This window comes from Acomys minous, assembly GCF_964271855.1.
Source record: "Acomys minous genome assembly, chromosome: 5".
Classification (NCBI taxonomy): domain Eukaryota; kingdom Metazoa; phylum Chordata; class Mammalia; order Rodentia; family Muridae; genus Acomys; species Acomys minous.
In genome coordinates this window covers 118623795-118635966 of record NC_140494.1, presented here as the reverse complement: position 1 = coordinate 118635966, position 12172 = coordinate 118623795, and the positions used below count along the sequence as shown (strand labels likewise).

Here is a 12172-nt window from a genome sequence, read left to right as displayed (position 1 = left end):
GGTTTGATTGCTGAGAAGTAGAGCATTTAATATACTTTGAGTTCTTTAGCAATTTAGTGTATTAATATGAGTGTATGTTATACATTGCAGTTCAGGTACAATATAAATGCACATATAATGTGCACTATACACTATGAGCAAGTTGTCATATTCAGACTGTCCCTTTGTTGAATGAATTGAGAATATTGCCCTGACCAGCGGGGTTTGACTAAAGCTTGGGAGGAAGGAATTACCTGAAGGACAAAACACAAGACACAAAGAAGGAGAGCAAGTCTGAAATATTGATCAAGCTCTCAAATTTTATTAGTCAGGCACCAGTATTTATAAGGTAGAAGGCAGGGAAGCAAGCATATTGCTACAACCCAGCTGCAGACTATCCCAAAACAGAGGAGTTCCAGGCAGGGTCATGACGTCCTACCACACAGAATATCTTGCTCCATCTTCATCTATCTTTAGTCTAACTGCTAAATTACAACAGGGTTGCTCCATCTCTATCTATGTTTAGTCTAACTGCCGACCCACAACAGGATCAGATAGTTTCTGGTGAAAGGCAAGCTCTGGGAAAAACAGAGACTTAAAGGTGCAGACTTTGACAAGATGGCTGAACATTGGCCATATGGCCTACTGTCCCCAACATCCCCTCCCTTTCTTTATTAAAAGAGGAGGTAGATGGATCCATTATATATGGGTGAGTGTTGGTCCCCGGAGGCAGCGGGCATTAACCAGAGGGGGGAAGCATTGACCTGATCCTCCTAGGGCCAGATTGGCCTGTCAAGATGTCTTTTTGAGGAGGAGAGGGAGGTCCTGATCTGCCATCTGTGGGCATCCCCAACATAAAATGAATAAGACAGTTTTTGAACATCAACCTCTATGCAATCAGGTTTACTTCTCAGAGGACTCAGAGTTGGATGATCGGGTCCTCCCCCTGTGGTACCTTGTTCCACACCCCTTGCAGGTGCCCATGCCTTACGGCAGGCAATGTCTGAGTATATGGTATTCTCACTGTGCCAAGGGAGGGGGAACGGAAGCACATCAGTGTTCAAGCTCATCATGGCCTTGGTCTGCCAAGTCAAGTCTATGATAATGCACCTGTATCGCTTGAGCATCTCGAGCATCTAGCTGTTGTTTTACAAAGGCAGTGAGGCATCTAAAAGCTCAAGGGCCAAAAGAGATGAGGAGGAGAAATCCTATCGGGGGCCCAGAATGGAGGGCAACAAGGTAGTGAGCCAAGGGGAGGTGGGGAACCAGTTATGGAACCAAGTCTGTTCCTGTTCTCGTTGTCTTTTTCTCTTTTCTAAGCCTCCTCTAACCTTGGCCATGCTATCTTTGACCACCCCAGAGTGGTCCATATAAAAGCAACATTCTTCTTTGAGGGCAGCACAGAGTCTGCCTTGTTGGAGGAATAGCAGGTCTAGATCTTAGCAGCTTGTAATTTACAGGTGATCTCTGGATGGAGTCTGTTAGCCAGGTAAAAGTCTGTTGAGACAAATACAGATTGGGGACAGAAGTTAAAATTGTGTCCATAAGGCAGCTAGAGTAGGCTTATGTCTTTGAAACCCAGTAAAAGCATAAACATTTTTTTTGTCCAGAAGACTTGATATTGATTTGACATGCTCATTTTTAATAAACAGCCAATACTTTACCAGTTTATTAAAACTACTGCTCTTATTTTAAATCTGTAACTTGCACTTACCAACATTTAAACACTTTGTTAGACCCTCAAATAGTAAACCTTTTTTCAGACCTTTAAACATAGGAAGCCACTGCTAGGATGTGGGAATCTCTGTCTTAATTAGTTTAAATATAATTAATGCCATATTCAGCAGATGTCTGATAAGCTTGAGGACCAGCACATCTGTGCTCAATCTTCATCTGTCTTCAGTTGTTTGCTTTAACTTATATTTTATAATCATAAAACAGAACATTACACTGTGTAGTCTGTAGATAAGTGCTAGAGGACCACATCTGTTTAATTTTAGTAGATCTGAACTGCTTGTTGCTAGCTGTATTGGCTGATTAGTTTTAGAAAACACCTGTGATTAACTGAGCTAGTACCTAATAAAACCATAAGCTTTAATAATAATAATAATAATAATAATAATAATAATTATTATTATTATTATTTTTGGTTTTTCGAGACAGAGTCTCTCTGTGTAGCCTTGGCTGTCCTGGACTCACTTTGTAGACCAGGCTGGCCTCGAACTCATAGCGATCCGCCTGCCTCTGCCTCCCGAGTGCTGGGATTAAAGGCGTGCGCCACCACGCCCGGCCCTTTTTTTTTTTGGTTTTTCGAGTCACGGTCTCTCTGTGTAGCCTTGGCTGTCCTAGACTCACTTTGTAGATCAGGCTGGCCTCGAACTCACAGAGATTCACCTGCCTCTGCCTCCCAAGTGCTGGGATTAAAGGCGTGCGCCACCACGCCCGGCTGCGCTTTAATTATTTTAAACAGTTTGTAATAGTAGCTCTTAACTTTACATACCAGTTGTAGTTAAAGTACCAGTATGGCTTAAGAATGTTTATTATTATGTCTTTAATTATTATTACTATTGTATTTTTTAACCCACTAGCAATCAATCAAGACATAGACACCTGTTATTACTATTTTTTTAATAGGCTTAGTTAACCTGGGGCACAGCAGATATTAATTAATTAAACTATCTATTTTTTTATAGTGGGGCAGCTATGGGATCCTGCCCCAACCCCATGTCATCTGTTTCTAATGATTTTTATTAAGTTACCTTTTATCCGTAATTTTAAATGCTTGCTAATGTTTTTTGTCTGGGCCACTCTTGTATATAACTCACAATTCTTTGCCCAGAGTTTGGCAATGATTTCCAGTATTTGTCCCAATCCTCGACTGGGTGGAGTCTCTCAGAGAGCATCTATGTTGGGCTAATAGCTACTTATAAGTGAGTATGTACCATTGTTTGCCAGAACATATATTTTTCTGTATTCTCAAATGTACCCATTCTTTTTTACTGGAACAGCTTTGCCCTTAATGTAGGGAAACAGTAACTCACCAGTTCTTGTTATGTAAATGTGCTTTCAGTTAGCAATATATGGGGCTGCTTTAACACAGATGACCTCTTTCATTTCAGAAAACTCAGGTTCCTGCATCTATTGAATCTCAAAGGCCCAGGCCAAGAAAAGGTCTGTATATGATATATATACGTGTTTCCTTGTCTCGTACATCCAGAGCTGTGCAAAGTATGTTAGGAAAGCAGTAATGGGCTTTTTTTTTTTTTTTTGGTTTTTCAAGACAGGGTTTCTCTGTGTAGCCATGACTGTCCGGACTGGCTTTGTAGACCAGGCTGGCCTTGAATTTACAGAGATCCGGCTGCCTCTTCCTCCCTGAGTGCTGAGATTACAATTGTGCGCCACCATGCTTGGCTCTAACTCTTATATAATACTGTTGTTATTAATTTAAAGGTAGAGTGTAATAAGGTTTATTACTATCCCTATAATTATTACAACAGTATTTTTTTTTTATCATTTTTCTGTTTTGGTTTTTCGAGACAGGGATTCTCTGTGTAGCTTTGGCTGTCCTGGACACTCTTTGTAGACCAGACTGGCCTCAAACTCACAGAGATCCATCTGCCTCTGCCTCCTGAGTTCTGGGATTAAAGGCGTGCACCACTACCACCTGACTTGGTGTGTTGGCTTTTGATTGGTCAAATAGGAATAAGTTTTTGGGCAAGGTTACAAACATCATTTTTGGGTAAGTGAGTGTCTGCTTGTATGGGCAGCAACCAGATCTTGGGGGCCAATAATTAGGATCAGAATACATAGCACCAGACCTATCCCCAACACACTACCTAGTTTTTATTTTATCCAATTAGATTCTATTGACCTGTAATGTATTTAAGTGGTTTTTGGTTATTATGCCAGTGTACACTAATTTCTATGTAATAAGCATTCAATTCTTGAACAAATCAGACTTCCACTAATTTTATGTGTATGTTAGGTAAGTGTTGCATTTAATTTTATTTAAAAATTTTTTTTTTTTTTTGTTTTTGGGACAGGGCTTTTCTATGTCAGTTTTCTGAGGGAAGAATTCATGCCTTATTTATATCTGTTTAAGTTGGGCCTGAATTCACTGTGTGAACGCAGGCTGTTGACTTGGAACGTTCCCCACACTTTAGTTCCCAGTCACTGGGATTGTAGTGTTCCATGCTTGGCTAGGGTGGATTTTATAAAAACTCATCCTAGGAAGCCTAATGAGGACTTGCACTGTGAAGTGCTCCATTTTTGGTCTCAAAGAGATGATGCTTACTTACTTACTTAGAGGAACAAGAATCCTTCATCTGCTAACCTTTTGTTTTGTTTTTTGAGACAGGCTTTCTCTGGGTAGCCTTGAGTGTCCTAGACTCAATTTGTAGACCAGGCTGGCTTTGAACTCACTGTATTAGCGGGTCTTCCAGGTCCTTAGACTTTAGACATTAGAGAAACGCCTGAACATTGTTAACAGAAAAGGGATTAGCTCTGCCATCTGTAGAGCTGTTTGTTTTAATTAAATGTTTGTGGTATTAGGAATTAACCCTAAAGCCTTGCACATGCTAGGCAAGTGCTCTAGGCTGTATCTCCAGCCTCATCCTTTACTTGTTTCAAAACTTTTTTTTTTTAATTTATGTATGTGTGTGTGTGGGTTATAGAACAACTTCATGGTTTTCCCTCCTCTCATCTTTACGTGGGTCCAGGACTGATCTCAGGTTGCTAGGCACCTTTATCTGATAAGTCATGTTTCTGACCTTCTTTAGCCTGGAACTCACCGTGTAGCCCAAGCTGGTCTTGAACTTAGAAGGCTAAGAAAGAAGTAGCTGAAATTTATGAAATTCAACTGTAATTATGCAATTATCTAACATAAGTACTAGTATTTTTATACCATTTCTGGATATGAGCATCATCTTCCTGCGATATCTGTTACGGTGATTAAGCTAGTTGGGCAGGATAGTATATGCTGTGACTGTCGTTCCAGTGTGCATTTTGTCCTTTCTCTCGAGTCAGACTGTGTGGGGCAGTGGACCCTGGCCTGGAAGAGGACTATACATCAGCCAAAACTAGTCCCAGGGCCAGCCAGACGGCTCAGTGGGCTACGGCACCTGTTGCTGAGCCTGATGATCCAAATCTAGTTCCTAGGACCCACATAGTAGAAGAAGAGAACCAACTTCTCCAAATTCGTCCTTTGACTTCTACATGTGTGCTGTGTTACACATGTACCCACATATGGAAACCCACAAAATAAATAAATACAATTGAGAAAACAAGATATTCACATCAATTATCAAATCCCACGAGGAATTTACTGTGCTATTGTAATTGCTCATGGTTGGTTTAGGCATGAAGCCAGTTCTAAAGGAGCTGGTTCTAATGTTTGTTTTGCCAAAATGTGCTTTCTAGCTCCAGAGTTTCCTATTGTGGAGAAACAGAACTGGCTGATCCATCTCCACTATATCCGGAAGGATTATGAAGCGTGCAAGGTGAGAGGGACAGGCAGGCTGGGTAGACATGAGCAGCATCTGCAGCACTGGGTGTCAGTCAGTATCCTGAGTTTGCACCCCCACCTTCCTGCTTTAAACTTGGTTATTTTAATTTAAATAATAGTTTATCTACCTTGACTTTAACCTTGTCTCTTTTCAGTGTGTTTCTATGTCACAGACAGGACCAGGTTTCTTCTGTTTATTGTCAGGATTTTTCTCACTGTACTTAGACCCTTTAGACATTCAGTCCTCATCACTCCAATCCTCTTGTTTGCCTCAGCTTCTCTTCCACCCTTTGCCAGCTCACAGTTTGAAGCTCTTCACTTTGGGAAGGCCTCCTTAATTCTCTGAGGTGGAACCAGATGCTGCCTTTGAGCTAAAGTACCTGGGCCCAGGCCACCACAGTGTGAGCCCATGCTCACAGGAGAACCCCTAGCGTCTGTAATGGCGCTCGGAAGTCTTCTCATGTTTTTCTAGCTTGCCTAGTTAGAATTTATTTTACTTAATTATGTTTTTTTCCTGTTTTGTTTTTAATTATTTATTTTTATTTTATGTGCATTGATGCTTTGCCTGCATGTGTTTCTGTGTGAAGGCGTAAGAGCAACAGCAGACTTAGTGGTGCGCTGCCATGTGGCTGCGGGGAAGTGAACCTGGGCCCTCAGGAGGAGCAGCAGCCAGTGCTCTTCACCGCCAAGCCATCTCTCCAGCCCTCTGGGCTTTTAGTTTTTTGATACAGGGTTTCTTTGTGTAGTCCTGGCGGTCCTGGATTCACATTATAGACTAGGCTGGCTTTGAACTCATAGAGATCTGCCTGTTCTGCCTCCCTGAGTGCTGGGATTACAGATGTGCACCACCATACCCAGCCCTACTTAGATTTTAAATAGCGGTTGAGAAATTTTTTCTGTCATGGAACAGATAGTTGTCTATATTTTGGAGATAATAGGGTCTTGCTCTGTATCCCTGGCTGGGCTGGAACTTAATAAGTAGGCCAGGCTAACTCACAGATATCCACCTCCTTCTGCCTCCTGAGTGCTGGGAATAAAGACATGTGCCACTATTCCCAACCCTGAAAGTATTCTAAATAAGAGATGAAATAACCTGAGATATTCTGTTAACCTCATTCTAAAATAAGTGATCATAAGAGTTGACTTGAAAACAAAAATCCTGAAGAAGCTACCTTATTAGCCATTGTCAGTGTCCTAGGGAGCTCGTGTATGCCCCTGTCTGTTTCTCCTGATTCCTTGGCAACACTTAGCCAACACTTACCTCTGTTTCTCTCTTTTAGGCTGTGATTCGTGAACAGCTTCAGGAGACTCAGGGGTTATGTGAATATGCTATCTATGTCCAAGGTAAGACACTGTTTCTCTACTTACTGGAAAATGTATTTAACCTAGGATCTTGGAACACAAACCAACCAAACAACTTAGGGAATACTTAAATTTAGATAATGTCTCGTAAAAGTCTTGTTCACTATCCTTTGAAATTTGAACACAGTTCTGTTTGTGTGTTGCACACACATCTGGAGGCCAGCACTTGGGAGGTAGAGGCAGGCGGATCTCTGTGAGTTCAAGGACAGCCTGGTCTACAAAAGCATGTCCAGGATAGCCAGGGCTGTTACACAGAGAAACCCTGTCTCAAAAAACCTAAAAGAAAAGGAAAAATAAAAACATAAAAATAAATAAATAAAAAATCTGGAGGCCAGTGTTTGCCACTGGGTGAATATATGGTTTTTAAAATATATTTTTAATTATTATTTTACACGTATGAATGTTTTGCCTCCATGGATTGTCTGTGTACTGTGTGTATACGTGGTGCCTACAGAAGCCAGTAGAGAGCATGAGATCCCCTAGAAGTAGAGTTACAGATGGGTGTGAGCCACTGTGTGGGTACTGGGAATTGAACCCCAGTCCCCTGCAAGGGCAGCCAGTGCCCTTAACAAATTGAGCCACATCCAGCCCTTCAAAATATTATTCTTACGAAGAATTCCTGTGATCTGCAAAAGACCAGTTACCTGGGTCTAGATGCCGGGGGCGAATGGGAAGAGCTGAGTTAACTTATTGCAGGCTTTCCCGTCTAACACTTGGCTGGCTTCTACCCATTTGGTGATGACTGATTGGATTAAAGAGTTATCCAAAAGCTTTCTCTAATTTTACCTTCTTTTCCAGCTTTTCTGATGTCAGTCTCTACTTCTAAGACTATGAGTGACGATGATGATGATGATTATTATTGTATTTTCTATTACTTGGCAGCGCTGATTTCCCGCCTGGAAGGAAATATCCAAGAATCCCTAGAACTCTTTCAGACCTGTGCTGTTCTCAGCCCTCAGTGTGCTGATAATCTCAAGCAGGTGGCCAGATCTTTGTGAGTACTGGAGCAGGCACGGAAGACCATATAAAATGCTTTCTCTTGACGTGCATTTTGGGGAGAGCCTGTTGCTGGCAGCTAGATGCGTGACAGGTAGGACAGTGAGTAATAAGTATAACGGGCTTCGTCTTGAAGACCATGGATAATCTGGAAGTCAGCTAGTATTAAGGAACTCAGGACCTTTGAGTTGGATAGAACACTATTTGTCACAGTGTATTATACCATAATTCCTCCATACTCATATGGTATTTAATTTGCATAGTTCTGACAGTATTTGAACTATTTGACATGTAGTAAGCTTGTGGTATTTTCTGTGAATGGCCTGTGAATCCCTAAATAGAAACACTTTTAAAGTCTTCATAAACTTTTTCATAGTCTAGAGTTCATTCAGTGCCATCTCATGTTCCCCCTACATTGCCGTTCGTACTTGCATCATTTTTATATAGAGCCCAGCGTTCTCCCTTTTCTTTACATTCATGGCCAAGGAAAGAAACTTGGCTTTGATTCAGGGGGGAAAAGGATATGCCCTTCTTGAACGGTGTTGATAAATGACGGCGGCTCATGCTTAATGGAATGTCATTTGACCCTTTTGTATGTTTTTATAGGACATTATAGGTAATAGTTATGGAAGAATGCCATCAGAATTGGTGGGTGATGAGTCTAAGACCTTAGAACAACTGCAGAGGCGAGCCCTGCCTCAAGAACTTCTGCTTGGGGATGCAGTGGTGCCCCATGCGTCTCCCACACAAGCAGCTTAACCTTTTTAAAAAGCTTCTACAATCTTTAGCTCTGTGGACTGTGTGTACATGTGAACTTGTTGAGTTAACCTACAGGAGTTTAGGTTAGCTAGGTATGGCAGTGCACACTTGTAATCCTGGTACTTGAAGGTGGAGGCGTGAGGGTCAGAAGTCCAAGGTCATCCTTGGTTACACAGTGAATGGGATGCTATCCTGAGTTACATGAGAAACTGCCTTAAAAACAAACCAAAAGTAATGAAATTTGAAGTCATAATTGTGCAAAATGTATTTTTACAGATTTCTTCTGGGAAAACATAAAGCCGCCACTGAAGTGTATAATGAAGCAGCTAAACTTAACCAGAAAGATTGGGTAAGTAAGAAATGTCATCATTTTTTTCTTATCAAGTGGCTTTTTCTTTCTTTCTTTTGTAGCCCTGGCTGGCCTCGAATTCATTATGTAGAGCAGGATGGCCTCAAACTCAGAGGCCTTTACCTCCACAGTGCTAGGATGAAAGGTGTGCTCAGTCACTGCTCAGTACTTGGCTAGACTTCTTAGATGCTCAAACTGTCCTTTTGATTCTGTTTTTAGTATGACATTTCTGCATAACTCTGCAGACCTTGTTTATAGTTTCCAGGTGTTAGTGTTTCTGATAGTTTTTTTACTGGTCTTATTCTTTTTTTTATCTTTATTTTTTTAATTAATTTATTCTTGTTACATCTCAATAGTTATCTCATCCCTTGCATCCTCCCATTCTTCCTTCCCTCCCATTTTCCCCTTATTCCCCTCCCCTATGACTGTTCCTGAGGGGGATTTCCTCCCCCTGTATATGCTCATAGGGTATCAAGTCTCTTCTTGGCCTACAAGTAGAACATTATGATAGGCAGATTTGGGCCCAGGGGTCCCGCTCAAACTAAGGCACCAGCCAAGGAAAATACAGGCGGTAAACTTTAAACCCCTACCCAGATCTAGCCAATGGGCAGAACATTCTCCACAGCTGAGTGGAGAGTTGGGTATGACTATCACACGTACTCTGGTGCCTCACCTTTGACCATGTCCCCTGAATGGGGAGACCTGGTGGCACTCAGAGGAAGGACAGCAGGTTACCAAGAAGAGACTTGGTACTGGTCTTATTCTTGCTGTGATCATCCCATCTCATTTCCAGGAGTGGGTTGTTCACCTTTGGAATTTGAAAGCATCCGCAGTAGATGTCTCCATTGTACTTTATGTATTTTTCCCCTATCTGCCCGACAGTCGGCTGTTCTGCCTTTCTTTGGGTCATGAAAACTAAGTGCCTCTTCGATTATTTTTCCTCCATTATCTTCTCTGAAAAAATAACTTTTTAAAAAAGATTTATTATGTATACAGTATGCACCAAATCACATTATAGGTGGTTGTGAGCCACCATGTGGTTGCTGGGAATTGAACTCAGGACCTCTGGAAGAGCAGTCAGTGCTCTTAAGCGCTGAGCCATCTCTCCAGCCCCATCTTCTCTGAAATTTTCATAGTGTGGTCATAGTCTCCTTCCCGGTCTTCCTATTTCCATGATGTATTTATGTAAATTGGGGATTATATGATTATACACAATCAGACTAAACACTATCTTTACAAATTAAGGGTTGGGGGCTAGAGAAATGGTTCTACTCTTCCAGAGGACTCGGGTTCAATTCCCACCACCCACATGTTGAGTCACAACCATATATAACCTCACTTCCGGGGGATCCGATACCCTCACACAGACATACATTCAGGCAAGACACTAATGTATATAGATAACAACAAAACAAAACAAAAACCACACACACACACACACACACACACATACAAAACCAAAAGGGGCTGGGGAGATAGCTCAGAGGTTAAGAGCACCGACTGCTCTTCCAAAGGTTATGAGTTCAATTCCTAGCAACCACATGGTGGCTCACAACCGTCTATAATGAGATCTGGTGTCCTCTTCTGGCCTGCAGGCAGGATATTGTATAGATAATAAATAAAGAAATCTTTAAAAAAAACAAACCCAAAACAAAAACAAATTAAGGGTTTCCCCCATGAAAACCTAAATCACTGGTTTTGGCGTTCTTTTGGCAGTCCTAGAATTTCAGAGCTGAGGCTCACTCATGGTTAGTTAAACAGTGACTGCTGCAGCTCAGAAGTGTTCATTCTTAGATAAGGAGCCCAAAGAAGCAAGGAAGAGCAAGACCCAACAGAGCCCGTGCTGCGTCTCATTAGCCACAGCCTCTGGAACGAAGGCTGGGAGGCACCACTTAAATCTGGAACCTACTTAACTAGAGTAGAGCTCTGTAGTAAAGGGAGACAGGGAGCAGCTCTGTCTGCTACACTCATTGTCACTTCCTGTCAGACACAGCAGCTCTGTGGTTTTTACCTTGCCTTTCATTTTCTATGATTTTATTTATATCCAAGGATATTTGTTCAGTCGTATCTCCCAGATCACTCTCTTTGCTTTTAGCTGTATATATTCTGCTCCCCTATCCATTACCTTAATTTTAGTACTTGTCTTCCGATTTCTTAGTACTTCATCGTCTCTCTCTTTGATTTTTTTTCTTATTTTTGTTGTTGGTGTTGTTTAGTTGTTTGAGACAGGGTCTCACTATGCAGCCCTTCCTGTCCTGCAACTCACTATGTAAATCAGGTTGGCTTCAAACTCAAGGAGAACTGCCTGCCTCTGCCTCCTGAGTGCTGAGATTAAAGGCCTGTGCCACCATGTACTGTTGGCTGGTTCTTGCAGAGACCTTCCTATGTCTGAGAAAAGTACATTTATTATAGTAGTGAGATAACATGATTTCCCTTAGAGCCCTATTTGGTAAAAGTTTACTAGTGTTTTACTTATTGTGTGTTTATAGGGTGTATAGGGAGGGGATGAGGAAATCTGTGGGAGCTTTTGTTCTTCCTCCATTGTGTGGGTCCCAAGTATTAGACTAGGTCATTGTACCTTTGCCAGCATTATCATTTTTTGTTTGTTTTTGTTTTTCAAGACAGGGTTTCTTTGTGTAGCCTTGGCTGTCCTGGACTTGCTTTGTAGACCAGGCTAGCCTTGAACTCACAGCGATTCTCCTACCTTTGCCTCCTGAGTGCTGGGATTAAAGGGGTGCGTCACCACGCCCGGCCCTCATTATCATTTTTAAAGTTATTTCAATCTCAGTTATTTTCCCCCTCTGGGTGTAAAGGTTATTAACTTGAAAAAAATTTTTAATTACATTTACTTACTTTGTATACGTGCTATATGTATTTGTATATATGTGAGGACACACATGCTGTGGTATCTTAGGGTTTCTATTGCTGTGAAGAGACCCCGTGACTCTTACAATGGCAAACATCTAATTGGGACTAGCTTATAGTTTGAGAGATTGAGTCCATTATCTTTATGGTGAGAAGCATGTTGGCAGGCAGGCTGACATGATGTTGGAGGAGGAGCTGAGAGTTCTACATCTTGATCCACAGGCAGCACAAGGAGACTGTGAGCCAGCCACACTGGGCATAATTTGAGCATCTGAGACCTCAAAGCCCCGCCTCACAGTGACACACCTCCTCCAGTAAGACCACACCTCCTAATAGTGCCGCTCCCCACTAGGCCAAGC

General features: G+C 41.8%; 1 protein-coding gene across 4 annotated transcripts in view; it reads left to right on the top strand.

Annotated features, from left to right (window-relative positions):
- The window catches only part of BBS4 (Bardet-Biedl syndrome 4), a 29005-nt gene that overhangs the window by 3153 nt on the left and 13680 nt on the right, over positions 1-12172 (top strand). For 3 of the 4 annotated variants that reach the window (XM_084781401.1, XM_084781402.1, XM_084781400.1), the window contains 5 exons: positions 3099-3150; positions 5398-5477; positions 6763-6826; positions 7727-7838; positions 8876-8948. In XM_084781401.1, coding sequence (XP_084637527.1) covers positions 3099-3150; positions 5398-5477; positions 6763-6826; positions 7727-7838; positions 8876-8948 — 381 coding nt within the window. Of the gene's footprint in view, positions 1-3098; positions 3151-5397; positions 5478-6762; positions 6827-7726; positions 7839-8875; positions 8949-12172 lie in introns of those variants that run through there. The other variant, XM_084781403.1, reaches the window with a different exon arrangement.